The sequence below is a fragment of the Scomber scombrus genome, chromosome 19, assembly GCF_963691925.1.
Source record: "Scomber scombrus chromosome 19, fScoSco1.1, whole genome shotgun sequence".
In the NCBI taxonomy this organism is placed as follows: Eukaryota; Metazoa; Chordata; class Actinopteri; order Scombriformes; family Scombridae; genus Scomber; species Scomber scombrus.
The window spans coordinates 16,501,603-16,514,099 of record NC_084988.1 but is presented as its reverse complement, the minus strand read 5'-3'; the positions used below and the strand labels follow the sequence as shown (position 1 = coordinate 16,514,099).

Here is a 12,497-nt window from a genome sequence, read left to right as displayed (position 1 = left end):
TTGCACCTATCCTTCTCAGCAAATAACGTCCAACTTGGTAGCCCAAGGGACCCCCTCTGCACCTCTCAAAGGAGCCCTAACACAGTTTGGTGAGGGGCATGTATTGAATGCCTTGTCTTATAGCTCTAATGAGAGTTGCAGGAGTGTAAATTATAATTCTGTAATGCCACATAACTGAGCTTTCATTGTATTGTAAATAAATAAAATGCTAATTCCAGCCTTCATAAATACATGATGACAGCCTTTACAGAGCAGTTATATTTTAGAAAGTTTCTCCATACAGTGTTGATTTTGACAAGTTTGATAACGAACTGAAGACAGTTGAATATCTGTCTTTGCATCACATTGTCTGAATGGGTGATGCAGATGCATGGCTGCAGGATAAGCCTTGCTATTGTTGGTATGTAACTGCAACATCTAACAAATAAATGGTAAATGGACTGCACTTATATAGCTCCTTTCTGGTCTTCTGACCACTCGAAGCGCTTAAACACTACAAGCTAAATTCACCCATTCACACACAAACTCACACATTGATAGTGGCAAGCTACCACACATCAGGTGCAATTTGGGATTCAGTATCTTGTCTGAGGATGCTCCGACATGTGGACTGGAGGAACTGTTAGTTGAACTGCCAGTCTTCAAATTACTGAATGACCCACTCTACGTCCTGAGCCACAGCTGCCCCAAATGATAGGGAAAGGAAAGTAATTTAGTAGATTAAGAGAACTGATGTCATCATGATCATATTATTATTGACAGAAACACTTAATGGTGACTAAAAAACAAACAAAAGGAATTTGTGGAGAAAACAAATGTAGGGTATGTACTGGGAGGCAAAAGTACACTGAGCCTTCAGATATTTTGTGTACTACATGTACCAAGATTTGTTGTGTATACCACATAGTACCATGTGGTCTTGTAAAAACACTTGTGTTTTTACTAATGGCTGTCTGTCACAGGTTGTTCTTATTGGCACAGTGAAAACGAAACATTAGGTGCATCAGAGAACTCTGAGAACTTGGTGTGCCTTAATGGCTCAGAGTAGTAAAGAGTTTATCTATGTACATTTAGTAACAGCAAAAGCCACAAATAGTTCCTTTAAATGTCAGTGCCTGGGGGTGGGAGAGCTCCTGGTCACTTTCATTATGTAATGAAAAAGTTGTAATGTTCTGCAGACACCAGGAGACTTTCTGTCCCTGTCCTTCTGCTGCACATTACGTGCTATGCATGTGAGCTCTAGTTGCTCTCTTCAAGCTCAAACCTTTGACCCAGTTTTAGGGTGATTTCTAGGAATGTACAACAGTGTGCCACAGAAATGTGCTGCTTAAAATGTGGGCTTGTCCATCCACAGATGAAACTGCTTTTTTTGTGTCTGTCATGTGGCATGTGCACATGTTTTTGCAACGTGATCAAACCTCAGATGTGGAAAGAAACCCTATCTGCACCCCCACCTCGTCCCATCTCAGCCCGCATACACTCAGTCCATACTGTAAGAGCAGACTCAGTCTTCCATGCTCTGTGGCTTCCTGTTTTGCTGACTTTGGATAATCTGATACACAGATTTTGTTGTGAAATTTGAAGTGTAGGTTTCCTTACACTTTATCATTAAATGTAATGCCATGTGTATCTATGAATTCCCATGCAATTCATCCTGAAATATTTGTTGTTTCTGGGATCTTTGGGATTTGAAGTAGATTTTAAAGAAACGTTTGAATATGTTTTAGGAATGCTTGCCTGCACAACAGGGATTTTAAAATATGGACCCACCTCTGTGCCTGGCAGAGTATAAAAGGTTAAAGACCCTGGCATCATGAAAAAAATGTTTGCTTCTCAGAAACTGTACAGAACTCTGCCAACAAGCAAACCCAACACCGCCATACATATACATATTTATATATCAGAGCTCCACAAAATATCCGGAATAAACAGTTACTTAGTGCAAATGCCTGTACTGTATACAATACAGTGTAACTGCACAAAATAAGTCTAAAAGTGTGGCTTGTGCAGAAACAGCTCTCTTGAGGAAGAGTCAACAGTTCCTATAAGCCAGAGTCTACAGCTGTGCATTCCTCAGCCACGTGATAAGAGAGAATGAGGCAAGGGGGGCATTCAGCCGCAAACATAAACATATAGCTTACTTATTCAAATGTATGTGGGAGCAAAGGAAAGTCATAAACACAATTTATCTAGTATATATTTTAGTGTTTTTATTTAAATAAATTTCAAAAATGTACACATTATACAATAGTTTGTGTCACCCTTTTACAACAAAGGTGTAAAACATCATACCATTCAAAAAGAGAAATCATCTGTGAGCGTGAAATTTTAAAAGCATCACATGCTTATGGAATTTGTATACAGTATGTAGTACAGTGTGTATAATCACAGTCAAAAAGAGAAGATATGTCAGGTCATGATTGAAAGATTGAAACATGTCAACACTTTCATATTTACCTTGAAAGCAATTCAGATAAGCACAGAATACCCCAAGCAAAAAGTTCCCCAACACATGTATGGCAGCACTTCATTTTCCTTCCATCCAGCTCAAAAACATGAACAGTTTAATGATGCGGAGTGCCTTATTAAGTCTTTTATATAGCTCCCAGCAGGAGGGAATTTTGTTCTAGGACTTTGATCCCTTCACAGTCACTGAAAATGTTCACAACAGCCGCCTCAATAGAGAAGAGGTGATCATCTTCTACCTCAGGGCAGTAAAGCCTCATGAACTCTGCCAGGCGGACCAGGTATTCAATATTGTGGCCCGTATTGCCTCTGCAGATGGCAATTTGGGTGGCAATCTCTGTGTCTGATGCTGGGCCGAGGTAAATGGGGTTGTCAGAGGTAGCGATGTAGACAAGGGCGAGGACAGGTTCCTGACCTTTCTCTTGAGGAATGAACTCCACCATCTCTGTTATGTAACCCCCCAACACAACCTCTCTCATGTTCAGGTATTGAAGGGACTTCTCAATTTGGGAGTCGGTCACTTCGTAGGCTACTCCCCATGTGCAAGCCTGCAGGGGAAAACAAGTGGACACGCAGTTGTTAGCATCGATTGTCAATAATAACATTGAATGTCAATATTAATTGATTTAAGTACTCTGCTAATGCCCAAGACAACCTTAATGTTAATTAGTGAAATTTTACAGGTGAAAAAAACAACACAGTGGATCATGGATGAGGACTAATCAGTTAAAAGCTATTAGTTAGTTAGATATATATCAGCTCAAAGTTAGTTCATGTGTAGTAACTGTAAGCATGTTGCATCAAACTGATGTGAATAGTATAAGAAAAAATGTCTCTTGAGAAACGTTTTGCTTTGACATCATTAGATATAACGGTTTGGATAAATATTATACACCAAAACTGGCAGGTTCTTGGGGACAATTGCTCATAACATTTCACTTTCTCCCTGTTATGTTAGTTTAAGGAGTGTAATGGTATGGCAGGCATATAGAAATGACATCCACTATAGCCTACACTGCACGTTACATGCTTGTAGAATCAAAATAGAGTGAGTACATCCAACACAAGGACACAAGTCTCACCTCCTGATCCTCCACCAATGTGACCACTCTGCCTGGCTGTAGAGAGATTAAGCACGCAGACAGTTAGGACATAAGCACAAGAAGAAAGTATGCAGCTGAAAACATTCAACAAGTAAAAGATGATGATATTTTACAAGTTTGAAAAACGGTATCATGGATTCAAAACTCACCTTTTCCTTGTCTCCTCGATAAAAATCATCTCCATGCCAGAAGCGTCTTTTGTATCCTCTAATGTAGCCGATTGTGCTCTTCTTGTATGCAAAATCAGGTTTCCACACTAAAGAGCCATAACCAAATATCCACATGCTGCTCTTTTCCTTTAAAATGTCCTGAGGTTTCATTGTAGTTTCTCGGCTGTGGTTTAAAAAACTAAAACAAAGTTTATGTCGCTACTGTCAACAAATACTTGCTCTCCAATGCTTCCTCTCTTTTCTCTGTTGCCTCACACATTCCAACACATCACACTGCAATTGTTAAAAAGAGCTCAAATAAATCTCCCAGATCTCAATGCAGTCTTTTAGAAGGTGTCTATTATTATGCCAGTGTCTTCAAAATACTGCTTGGATGTGCGGACTCTGTCTCCTCTGTACTGTATGTACAAACACGTGTATTTGTTGTTCACAGCACGTCAGAAGGAGACGTACCTGACCAATGAAATCAAAGAGGGGGCGGGCTTTGGAGAAACGTCCACCAATCAGGATCAGTTTAGGAATAACACTCTAGGAATAATGCTGGAGCCCGTTCAGATCCGAGAAAAAAGAAAAAGGGAGAAGGTGGTGCGTTAAACACCCAGTTGAGTTACGCAAGCGCACTGGTGTTGTTGGGGGTAAACTTCCTCAAACTGGATAACTGTAAACTGACCTCTACTGATTGTATGTATTAATTCATGTGACAGAACTTTTTTTTTATAGTGAATGAGTCACACAGCATTCTTTTAATTTTCCCTTTCACTGTAAAACACTTGATTTTCACATCATGGTCAGGGGTCTGTATTGTTACTCCTTCTTTGGCACACCTCTCTATTTTGTTTACACAGTATCAAACAGCCAGACATTGTCCAGCAGGTAATTACATTACCTATAAATAGAGCTTTAGCTCCTGGGACTGTTATATCTGTGCTCTCTTAAGCTCATTAGGTGTCTGTGTACAGCTCAGGTGTGTGGCACCCTGTTGTGACCCGCAGGCCGATCACTTATGAATGACTGCTTGGGATGATGTGCCCTCTGCCTGTCAGCCCAAATGGCATGATATTTTATGAGCTAAGATATGAAAGAGAGAGATACTCCTTTCTTTAAACTTCACACAAAGCTTACTGCCCTCAAGTGGCAGTAAAGGACATTGCTGTGCAACTGTCATCTAACATGATGATTTGGTATTAGGAGTTCATCTGAGTACAGAGACAGATGACAGTGTAATTTACTGGTTTGTTGGTGGCTTGACTGTGGGGCCTGTTGGCTTTGCTCACGGTCCAGTAGTAAAAGGGCATATGCAAATTTTCTCATTGACACAAGCGTAAGCAGGTGCTGAATGAAGTTCCTCATTTCTCACCCCGTCCCCTCCCTCTTCCAGCTTTTGGCTGCAGCAATGGAATAACTTATTATCATAAATCATATCAACTCTCAAGTGCCTTATTCACACAGAGATATGCTATCTAAACATACAGTAGCAGCTCAGAGAAGCAGTTAAGTAGAAAGAACACAAGTATTCTTTATTTTGACATACAGATTTGTTTTTAAATATATATCTTTTTGTTTGAGTAATTCCTTACATTGCTGCCAATTACAGTACTGTCCACCGAATGATGATTGCTAGCACATTGATTTCACATCACACTGATTGATAGATGTCATGGACATAGACATGGAATCATTAGAAAAGCTACTAGGCCAAATATTATGGTATCTATAGACAATGAAGCCACTTCCACACCAGCTGACACAAATAAAGATTCTAGATGATCCCAACATTTGAATTATGATCTCTATTTGACCACTTGTACACCCAACCATTGAAGACCAACAAACAAACAGTGTACCAGATATGTATTCATTGTTTCTTTTTTGTAACAAAAAAATAATAAAACACCAACAACACTTTAAAAATAAATTCACCTTTTTGGGGCATCACCTTAAAAACAGTTCATACTTCTAATCTCAACATATAAATATACAGTATATACAAAATAATCTTATAAAACATAGAAAGATCAGTGCTTCATCTTCTTAAATTACTAATGAAATACTAATCTTACAGAATAACATTATTGGTTCAGTAATTTCCATTGAAGGCGTCCTTGGTACGATAGTCACTTCATGCATTTCTTTGTCTTTATTTAAGGGGGATCTTGCATAAGGTAAAACAAGGCCTTATCATGAACTTCCCTGCACGCTGCAATAGCATATTGCATCTCTTGAACTTTTTATTACCTCCCTTTTGGTGTGCAAAGGAATCAAAGAGAAGATAAGGCAGGGCACAACGTTTCTCTTAAACACATATACAGTATAAGGCTTTTGATCAGGGCTGCATACATTCTCATGAAAAAAGATTTGATCTACAAAACTGATAAACCCTAAATATCCTTCAAAAATGAACCGTTTTCAGTAGTTTTTGTCCCTCTTTTGATTTGAGCACAATGCTGATTATTGTTTGCATAGGGCATTGCAAGCCACAAATAAAATGGCAAAGGCTGGCTCCTTCCACAGGCTTGTTGGCAGTAAGTTGATTTGTTGATTGCTGATTACTGCAATAAGGTGGCAAGGAGTACATCAGACAGTCCTCTTCTTCTAATCAACACACAGGCATAAACATCCTGGCCTGTTGCCCTTGGATGATCTTGGATGAAGCAGACAAGGATTTGAATGGAAAACATTGACGGCGCATCCGCAAGTCAGATTTGCTCATTAGTTCCCGCAGTCTTTTTCAGTCTTTACATTCTAACAAAAGATTAGTAGCTTTAGTTCTATTGCATTCAAAGAGCACATCGGGCTCCATCCAGTTATCAAGTTTTCAAGAGCAGCAACTTGCATTTAAATAAATCCCAGTCTCTCCACACTTGTAAACAGTCCACAAGAAATCCAATGTTGACAATGAATAATATCTTCCATTTATTATACCTGAGAGAGAAGAAGATTGAAAAAGTTAGTGAATATATCAGCAATAAATGTAACAGTAACAGAAACAGTAAAATAGATTATGAAAAAACTTACCTCAGTTGCAATGATGCATTCATTTTTTTCCTCTGCTATTACAAAGACAGACTGGTACATTGAATCTCTGGAAGAACATATTGTTGATATTGTACACTCTGGCCTTTCACTGTGGAATGAGGATACATTGTATCAGTGATTGAGCTAAAAAAAAAAGTTCAATCAAAATGTTCAAATGTTCTGTGGTAAAAAATGATGACTTGACACTATGCAGAATGTGAACTTACCTGTACATTCTACTCAAATGTTTTTTTTCTTCTATTGTCTTTTCACAGTTTTCATCTTTGTCCAAAAGGGACAGTTCATCCTTGTACCCAGTGGAGGTTTTATAGTCCAGGTGGTAGTGGTTGATGTGGTTGGGATTCGACTTTTCCCTGGGACAGTCCACCTCCAAATCAATCTTTTTATTGGTGTTCTTGAGCTCTAGAGTAGATATAAGGTTCTCTTTCTGAAAGTCAACCTTGGAGAGGTTGTTCATGGTCTCTGGGTCCTGCTCCTTGTTTCTCTGCTTCTTGACATGATGTATTACCACTACCACCATGCAGAAAAGAACCAGAATGGCCACCAAGCCTACTCCCATGCTGATGGCTGCCAAGCTCAGCTTCTCGCTGATTGGAGGCACATTGATGGTCTGGCACTGGGGGCCACTGTACTGAGTGGGGCAGATGCAGAAAGGCTCGCCTTCGACGCCAGTGGTGCAGGTCCCTCCATTCAGGCAGGGCTGAGAGGTGCAGTGGTCTGTCGGCTTCTCACAGTGGCGGCCTGTGTACCCTGGAGGACAGGTGCAGGTGTAGTCGTTGATACGGTCTATGCAGGTGGAGCCGTTTGTGCAGGGGTTTCTGGCACACTCATTGATGTTGATCTCACAGCGCAGTCCTGTGAAGCCCGAGCGACAGCTGCACAGCCGGAGGTTACCATGCATCACGCAGTGTCCACCTTAGCAACACAAAACAGTATGATAATAGCCTCCCTCTGATTTCAGACTATTTCTAATGCAGATATACAGACTTTTTTTTTTTTTTCTTTTTTTTTTTTTTTTCTTACATGTGTAGATAATAGAGTTTTACCATTGGTGCATTGCAGCGAGGTACATTTATCCACTTTCTTCTCACAGTTGAGTCCAGTATAGCCTGCTGGACACTCGCACATGTAACTATGTCCATTATCCGTCTCTCTGCACTTGCCACTGTGGAAGCAGGGAGTATCTTTGCAGGTCAGCATCCTGTGTTCACAGTGTGTCCCTTCAAACCCCTGTGGGCATGCACACCTATAGCCGTTCTCAGACTCCTGCAGGCAAAAAAATATAAAGTTTATCAAAAAGCTCTGTGTCAGATGTTTTTTATCGTATCCTGTTCATGACTGCCCTAACGAACCCCATTATCCTGAGTTTGAATTCTATTTACAGTACACAGTCTGTGAACTGGGTCATCTACTGACTTGACAATCGATAGCATCCTCCTGGACTAACAGATAGACTGAGACAAAAACAAAAACAGGAAAGCCTGTGTTGTGGGAAAGGAGAGAGAGAGACTTCCGGACTAACCATGCAGTGGCCTCCGTTGCGACAGGGCTGGTTGTCACACTCCCTGACCTCTGAGTCGCAGTTAACTCCAGTGAAGCCTGGCAGGCAGGTGCAGGTGTAGCTGCCCTGGCCCGTGTTCATACACGTAGCCCCGTTGGCACAGGGTTTGTGATGGGTGCAGTAGTTCAGATCTGTAGACAAATGGGTGGAAACATTATTTACAGTACTAACATCTCATTCAGGTTCTGTTTTTTCCCTTTGCAGCTTCAAGTAATAATTTAAGAAGACAAGTTACCTTGGTCACAAAAGATGCCTCCCCAGCCTTCTTTGCAGGTGCACTGCCACGGCTCTGTACAGGTACCATGTTTACAGGATGGATGGAGTTTACACACATCACAAAAGAGTCCCTGCCAGCCCTCTCTGCATCTGTTCACACATAAAACAGTGCAACATGAGTACTGGCTCACATGGACATTAACGGTCATAGTCTGCTGTCTCACAACCAAAGTCATACCCAACAAAGGAAAACTCACTAGTAAATGTATGTTATTGAATGTTTTAGATTTGAAATAGAGAAATACAAGGAAAAACATCACACAATCAAATACAATGTTTTGTTTTTGTTACATAATAGGCTAAGAGAAGAGAGCAGCATTAGTAGTATAATTGATTTTAATGGTTGTTATTTTGTTCTTGTTAGTAATAATGTCAGGTTTTTTAAGTGTGTAATGTGCTGGGCACCAATTGAGAATGATAACTGAACATTTAACTAGATAGCCTAATTATGAATTGACGATAAACACACAAAATAAATGAACACTCACTTGCATTCCCCAGGTATTGTGCAGTTTCCATTATTTTCATTGCACCCCTCAAGACAGATTGCTGTAAGAAACAACACAAGGATATTAAAGCTCAGTGTTTCTTTCATGGTAATATGTTTTTTTTAATCACCGTTGAATTTTTTTTTTTACTTCACAATAAAACCTGTTACCTGACGTTTCAGTGGAAAAGCATAATTTGCCCGCTCAGTGCTATATGTGACATTGATCTTGCACTGTTTATAGTGTTAAACGGCTGGTTAGTGTGAAGCAGATGCTTGTTCTCAAAAAAAGCGGGACAGCTGCCCCATTGTTATCGGTGGGCAGCGCGAGCCCTGTTTGCAGCTGCTGCCCTGTACCGCCTCAACAATAGAGCCCGCAATTTAGTGGCGCGTGGCGGGCGATAATGCCGCGATTAACCCCGGCGCGTGCTGCTGGGGCCGTCCACCGCCCTGGATTAAAACCGCACGCGCCCGGAGAGAAAGCGCACCAAGTATTATAGAACGTCTGTCTTCAAATTTCACTTCTCAGATTGTGTCTGACAGCCTCACACCCGAAAAATACACACCTGTTATCATGCCACAGGCAACACCGAAATGAAAGCTCTAAACTCATTATGAAGTGTAGACTCTATGTGGCACTGCATCTTATTTAGACGCTGCTTCATGGGAGGACATTATAAGAAAAGAAAAAAGTTACCCCAGTCTTATTAAAATTAATTTAGGCTACAAATGACTTCAAGCTACATAATATTCTACCCTATTTTATATTATGTAAAGCAGGTTATGGCGGGTAGTCTTACTCCCTTTTGAAGCAATGAACGTACATCTGACTTTGTGACCTTTGTGACCTTTTATCATATACAAAGAAAAGTGTCCATATGGTGTCTTTTAATCTTGCTTACGTTCTTGGCAGTATTCTCCCTTCCATCCTGGTAGACAGGCTATTTGCCCGTCAGGCTTGCAGGTGTAGTGGCCAAAACGGTCGTCTCTCGGAGTGCATATTTTGGAACAAGTGTCCCCGTAGTAATTTTCATTGCAGATGAACCGGTATGAGTACCTTAGCTCCGTCTGCATCACTCTCTGCTCATCCGGGAACCACTCAGGCCCTATTCCCAACTGCCTTTGGATGGCAAAAGAACTAATCAAGAAATCAGGGTTGGTGATATCTGTGAAGAGAATAAGAAGATTGTTTTATATGATGCTGATACATTTTAAAATGAAAAGGTGGCAACAATCTATGACATTGATACATCTTACAATTGTTAATTTAGTGATTTGTGTGACAATACCCTTCACATGTGACCATTATTCCCTGTGTAACGAAGGACAAAAAGGTGTAAAGTCCAGGAAAAGGCTGTCATGGGATTTTTGGCAGGGCTTCATATTCTCGCTTAAGGCTGTACACTTTCCCATGCATGCCAGAAATAAAACAAGGGAAGTCCAATTGTGTTGGAGGAGATGTGATTGAAAAGAATTGTTGTGTGCCTCACAAGGCATCCTAACGAACACGGATCCATGAGGCTGAAAATGCCAGATGTACTTGTTGGCACGTAATAGTTTTAAGTGAGGGTTATTGATGAAATGGTGACCCTGACCCTGTAATAAGTCATTTTAGGCTACACATGGCATGTCTCCCTCTAGTGGTGGACACACAGTGTACATATTCTCACCTCCAGGTAGGTCCGCTGCAGGAGAATACCAGGCTTCAATTACCAATGAGAAAGCACCCTGTTGGGACAAACGAGGAAACAAATGTCACCAAAAACCTAAAAAATATATATAATGGCACACTTAATTTATTTCCATTTCGCCAGTTTTATTTCTTTAAAACTGCGATGCAATGTCTTTGAAATGGATTTATGGGTTATTTCACAGTAAATGGAAACATTTAACTATAATTTATTAGAAATGATTAGAGGCAAAAAATTTATTTTGTCGTTGCACTCTTAGCACTACTCATTTTTACGCAGTGTGGACAATGCAGGGATGCAGAGGAAGATCAACTTAAACTCCAATGATTGACTTGCATGCATTTAGTGGTACATATGTCAGTAAAATATATTTCTGAGTCATTAAAAAATGCACAGTTCATAGTACAGAAAATGGCCTAGGTTTGTTCAAATTCAATTACATTTTAAGGTTATAAGATGATAAGTTAGGCACTTTTCTCTATTAAAATTACACTTTGGAAAGTGTTTTTTCCTCGCCGTATTGTATTCATTAGGGAATAACCAACAACAAATAATCTGTAAAAAGCATGCAAACAAACAAACAAACAAAACAAAAACGTTTCAGTGTCTATATGTTTTATTTTCATTAGGATAAATTGCGTAAGCCTTCTTGTCGGTGCGGCAGGACAGGTGCTCTTACCGGCCAGGTGAAATTGAGCGGCAGCCGAATCCTGGCGTCCTGCTGGATGCTGAAGGAGTCGGTGCCCAAAACAGGAGTGGCGATTTTGCCAAATATACAGTCTCCAGGATACACTACCGTCTGGAAGTTCTTCAGACAAACCCTGAAATAAGTCCTGCAGCCAGTCATGCCGCAGCTAAGTCCATTTGCCAGCAAACCTTTAGTATTCTGAAAATGATGGAGCTCTACCTCGAACACACCTGATCCCAGAACCTAAAAGGAACCAAATAGTGAGCACAGAAAAAGAATGCAACATTTTTTTTCCTGAATATTTTTTTCCTAATTTGCAAAAGATTTTTTTTTTTTTTTATAATACCTGAGTGAATAATGTTATAACTATTGCGAGGATAGAAGTGAACCAAACGGCCATCCTTTAGAATTTGATGTGCGTATCCTTAGAAATGTAATTTGTCCTCCCACCAAACGCTCCTATTCCAAGTGTTGATGGCGAAAGTGGAGTGAAAAGAAATAAAGTAATCAGAATAAATATAATCCTTCTTCCAAAACCTGTAGGGCAAGATCCAGCTCCGCAATCCGTATCCAGACGAAGAAGTTGGAAAAGACCGAGTTATCCAGTGCTTGAGGTTAGACAAATATCAGTAACGTCAATATCCACAAGTGAGTCATTCTGCGGTCTTTATGTTGCCCATCCATCGTGCCGGTCAGATGTTTGAGTTTGCTGTGCTGATGCGAGGCTTGTGTTGCCAACAGTGATGCGAGCATGTGGCGGAGCATCAGCGCATAGTGACTCCCAGTAAAGGATGTTTGACGTCCCTGCAGTTTATATACCGCAGATTAGTTTCATCACGGACACCGTCAGTCAACAAACACCGCCCACTCTCCTCACTACCTTCTTTTTTCTTCCAATAGTTATCAACATGCATTATTATAATGGAAGAGACTGAGCTTTACCTCACCTGATTCAGAATAAAACATGTCAAATTTCACATGAAACCCCCCCCCCCCCCCCCCCCCCCACAAAAAAAAAA

At 40.4% G+C, this 12,497-nt stretch overlaps 2 protein-coding genes across 2 annotated transcripts; both read right to left on the bottom strand.

Annotated features, from left to right (window-relative positions):
* Window positions 1-2,214: 2,214 nt before the first annotated feature.
* Window positions 2,215-4,111, bottom strand: LOC134000995 (glutathione-specific gamma-glutamylcyclotransferase 1-like). The gene is made up of 3 exons (XM_062440531.1): window positions 3,719-4,111; window positions 3,549-3,584; window positions 2,215-3,014 (listed from the first exon to the last, which is right to left on the bottom strand). Exons 1-3 carry the CDS (start codon window positions 3,887-3,889, stop codon window positions 2,595-2,597), a joined length of 627 nt encoding a protein of 208 aa, XP_062296515.1. The 5' UTR covers window positions 3,890-4,111; the 3' UTR covers window positions 2,215-2,594.
* Window positions 4,112-5,243: 1,132 nt separating this feature from the next.
* LOC134000654 (delta-like protein 4) lies at window positions 5,244-12,239 on the bottom strand. The gene is made up of 11 exons (XM_062440070.1): window positions 11,825-12,239; window positions 11,470-11,721; window positions 10,770-10,827; window positions 10,002-10,265; window positions 9,101-9,161; window positions 8,572-8,702; window positions 8,298-8,467; window positions 7,822-8,041; window positions 6,982-7,690; window positions 6,755-6,863; window positions 5,244-6,661 (listed from the first exon to the last, which is right to left on the bottom strand). Exons 1-11 carry the CDS (start codon window positions 11,876-11,878, stop codon window positions 6,656-6,658), a joined length of 2,034 nt encoding a protein of 677 aa, XP_062296054.1. The 5' UTR covers window positions 11,879-12,239; the 3' UTR covers window positions 5,244-6,655.
* Window positions 12,240-12,497: the final 258 nt, after the last annotated feature.

Excerpts from the sequence above, each read along its gene's own strand:
- LOC134000995 (XM_062440531.1), bottom strand. The coding sequence starts at position 3,889 with ATGAAACCTCAGGACATTTTAAAGGAAAAGAGCAGCATGTGGATATTT. Across the intron at positions 3,585-3,718 it reads ATCGAGGAGACAAGGAAAAG|CCAGGCAGAGTGGTCACATT; the intron begins GTGAGTTTTGAA and ends ATCTCTCTACAG. Across the intron at positions 3,015-3,548 it reads CATTGGTGGAGGATCAGGAG|GCTTGCACATGGGGAGTAGC; the intron begins GTGAGACTTGTG and ends TTTCCCCTGCAG.
- LOC134000654 (XM_062440070.1), bottom strand. The coding sequence starts at position 11,878 with ATGGCCGTTTGGTTCACTTCTATCCTCGCAATAGTTATAACATTATTC. Across the intron at positions 10,266-10,769 it reads TGCAGCGGACCTACCTGGAG|ATATCACCAACCCTGATTTC; the intron begins GTGAGAATATGT and ends TTCTCTTCACAG. Across the intron at positions 8,468-8,571 it reads AGGCATCTTTTGTGACCAAG|ATCTGAACTACTGCACCCAT; the intron begins GTAACTTGTCTT and ends ATTTGTCTACAG.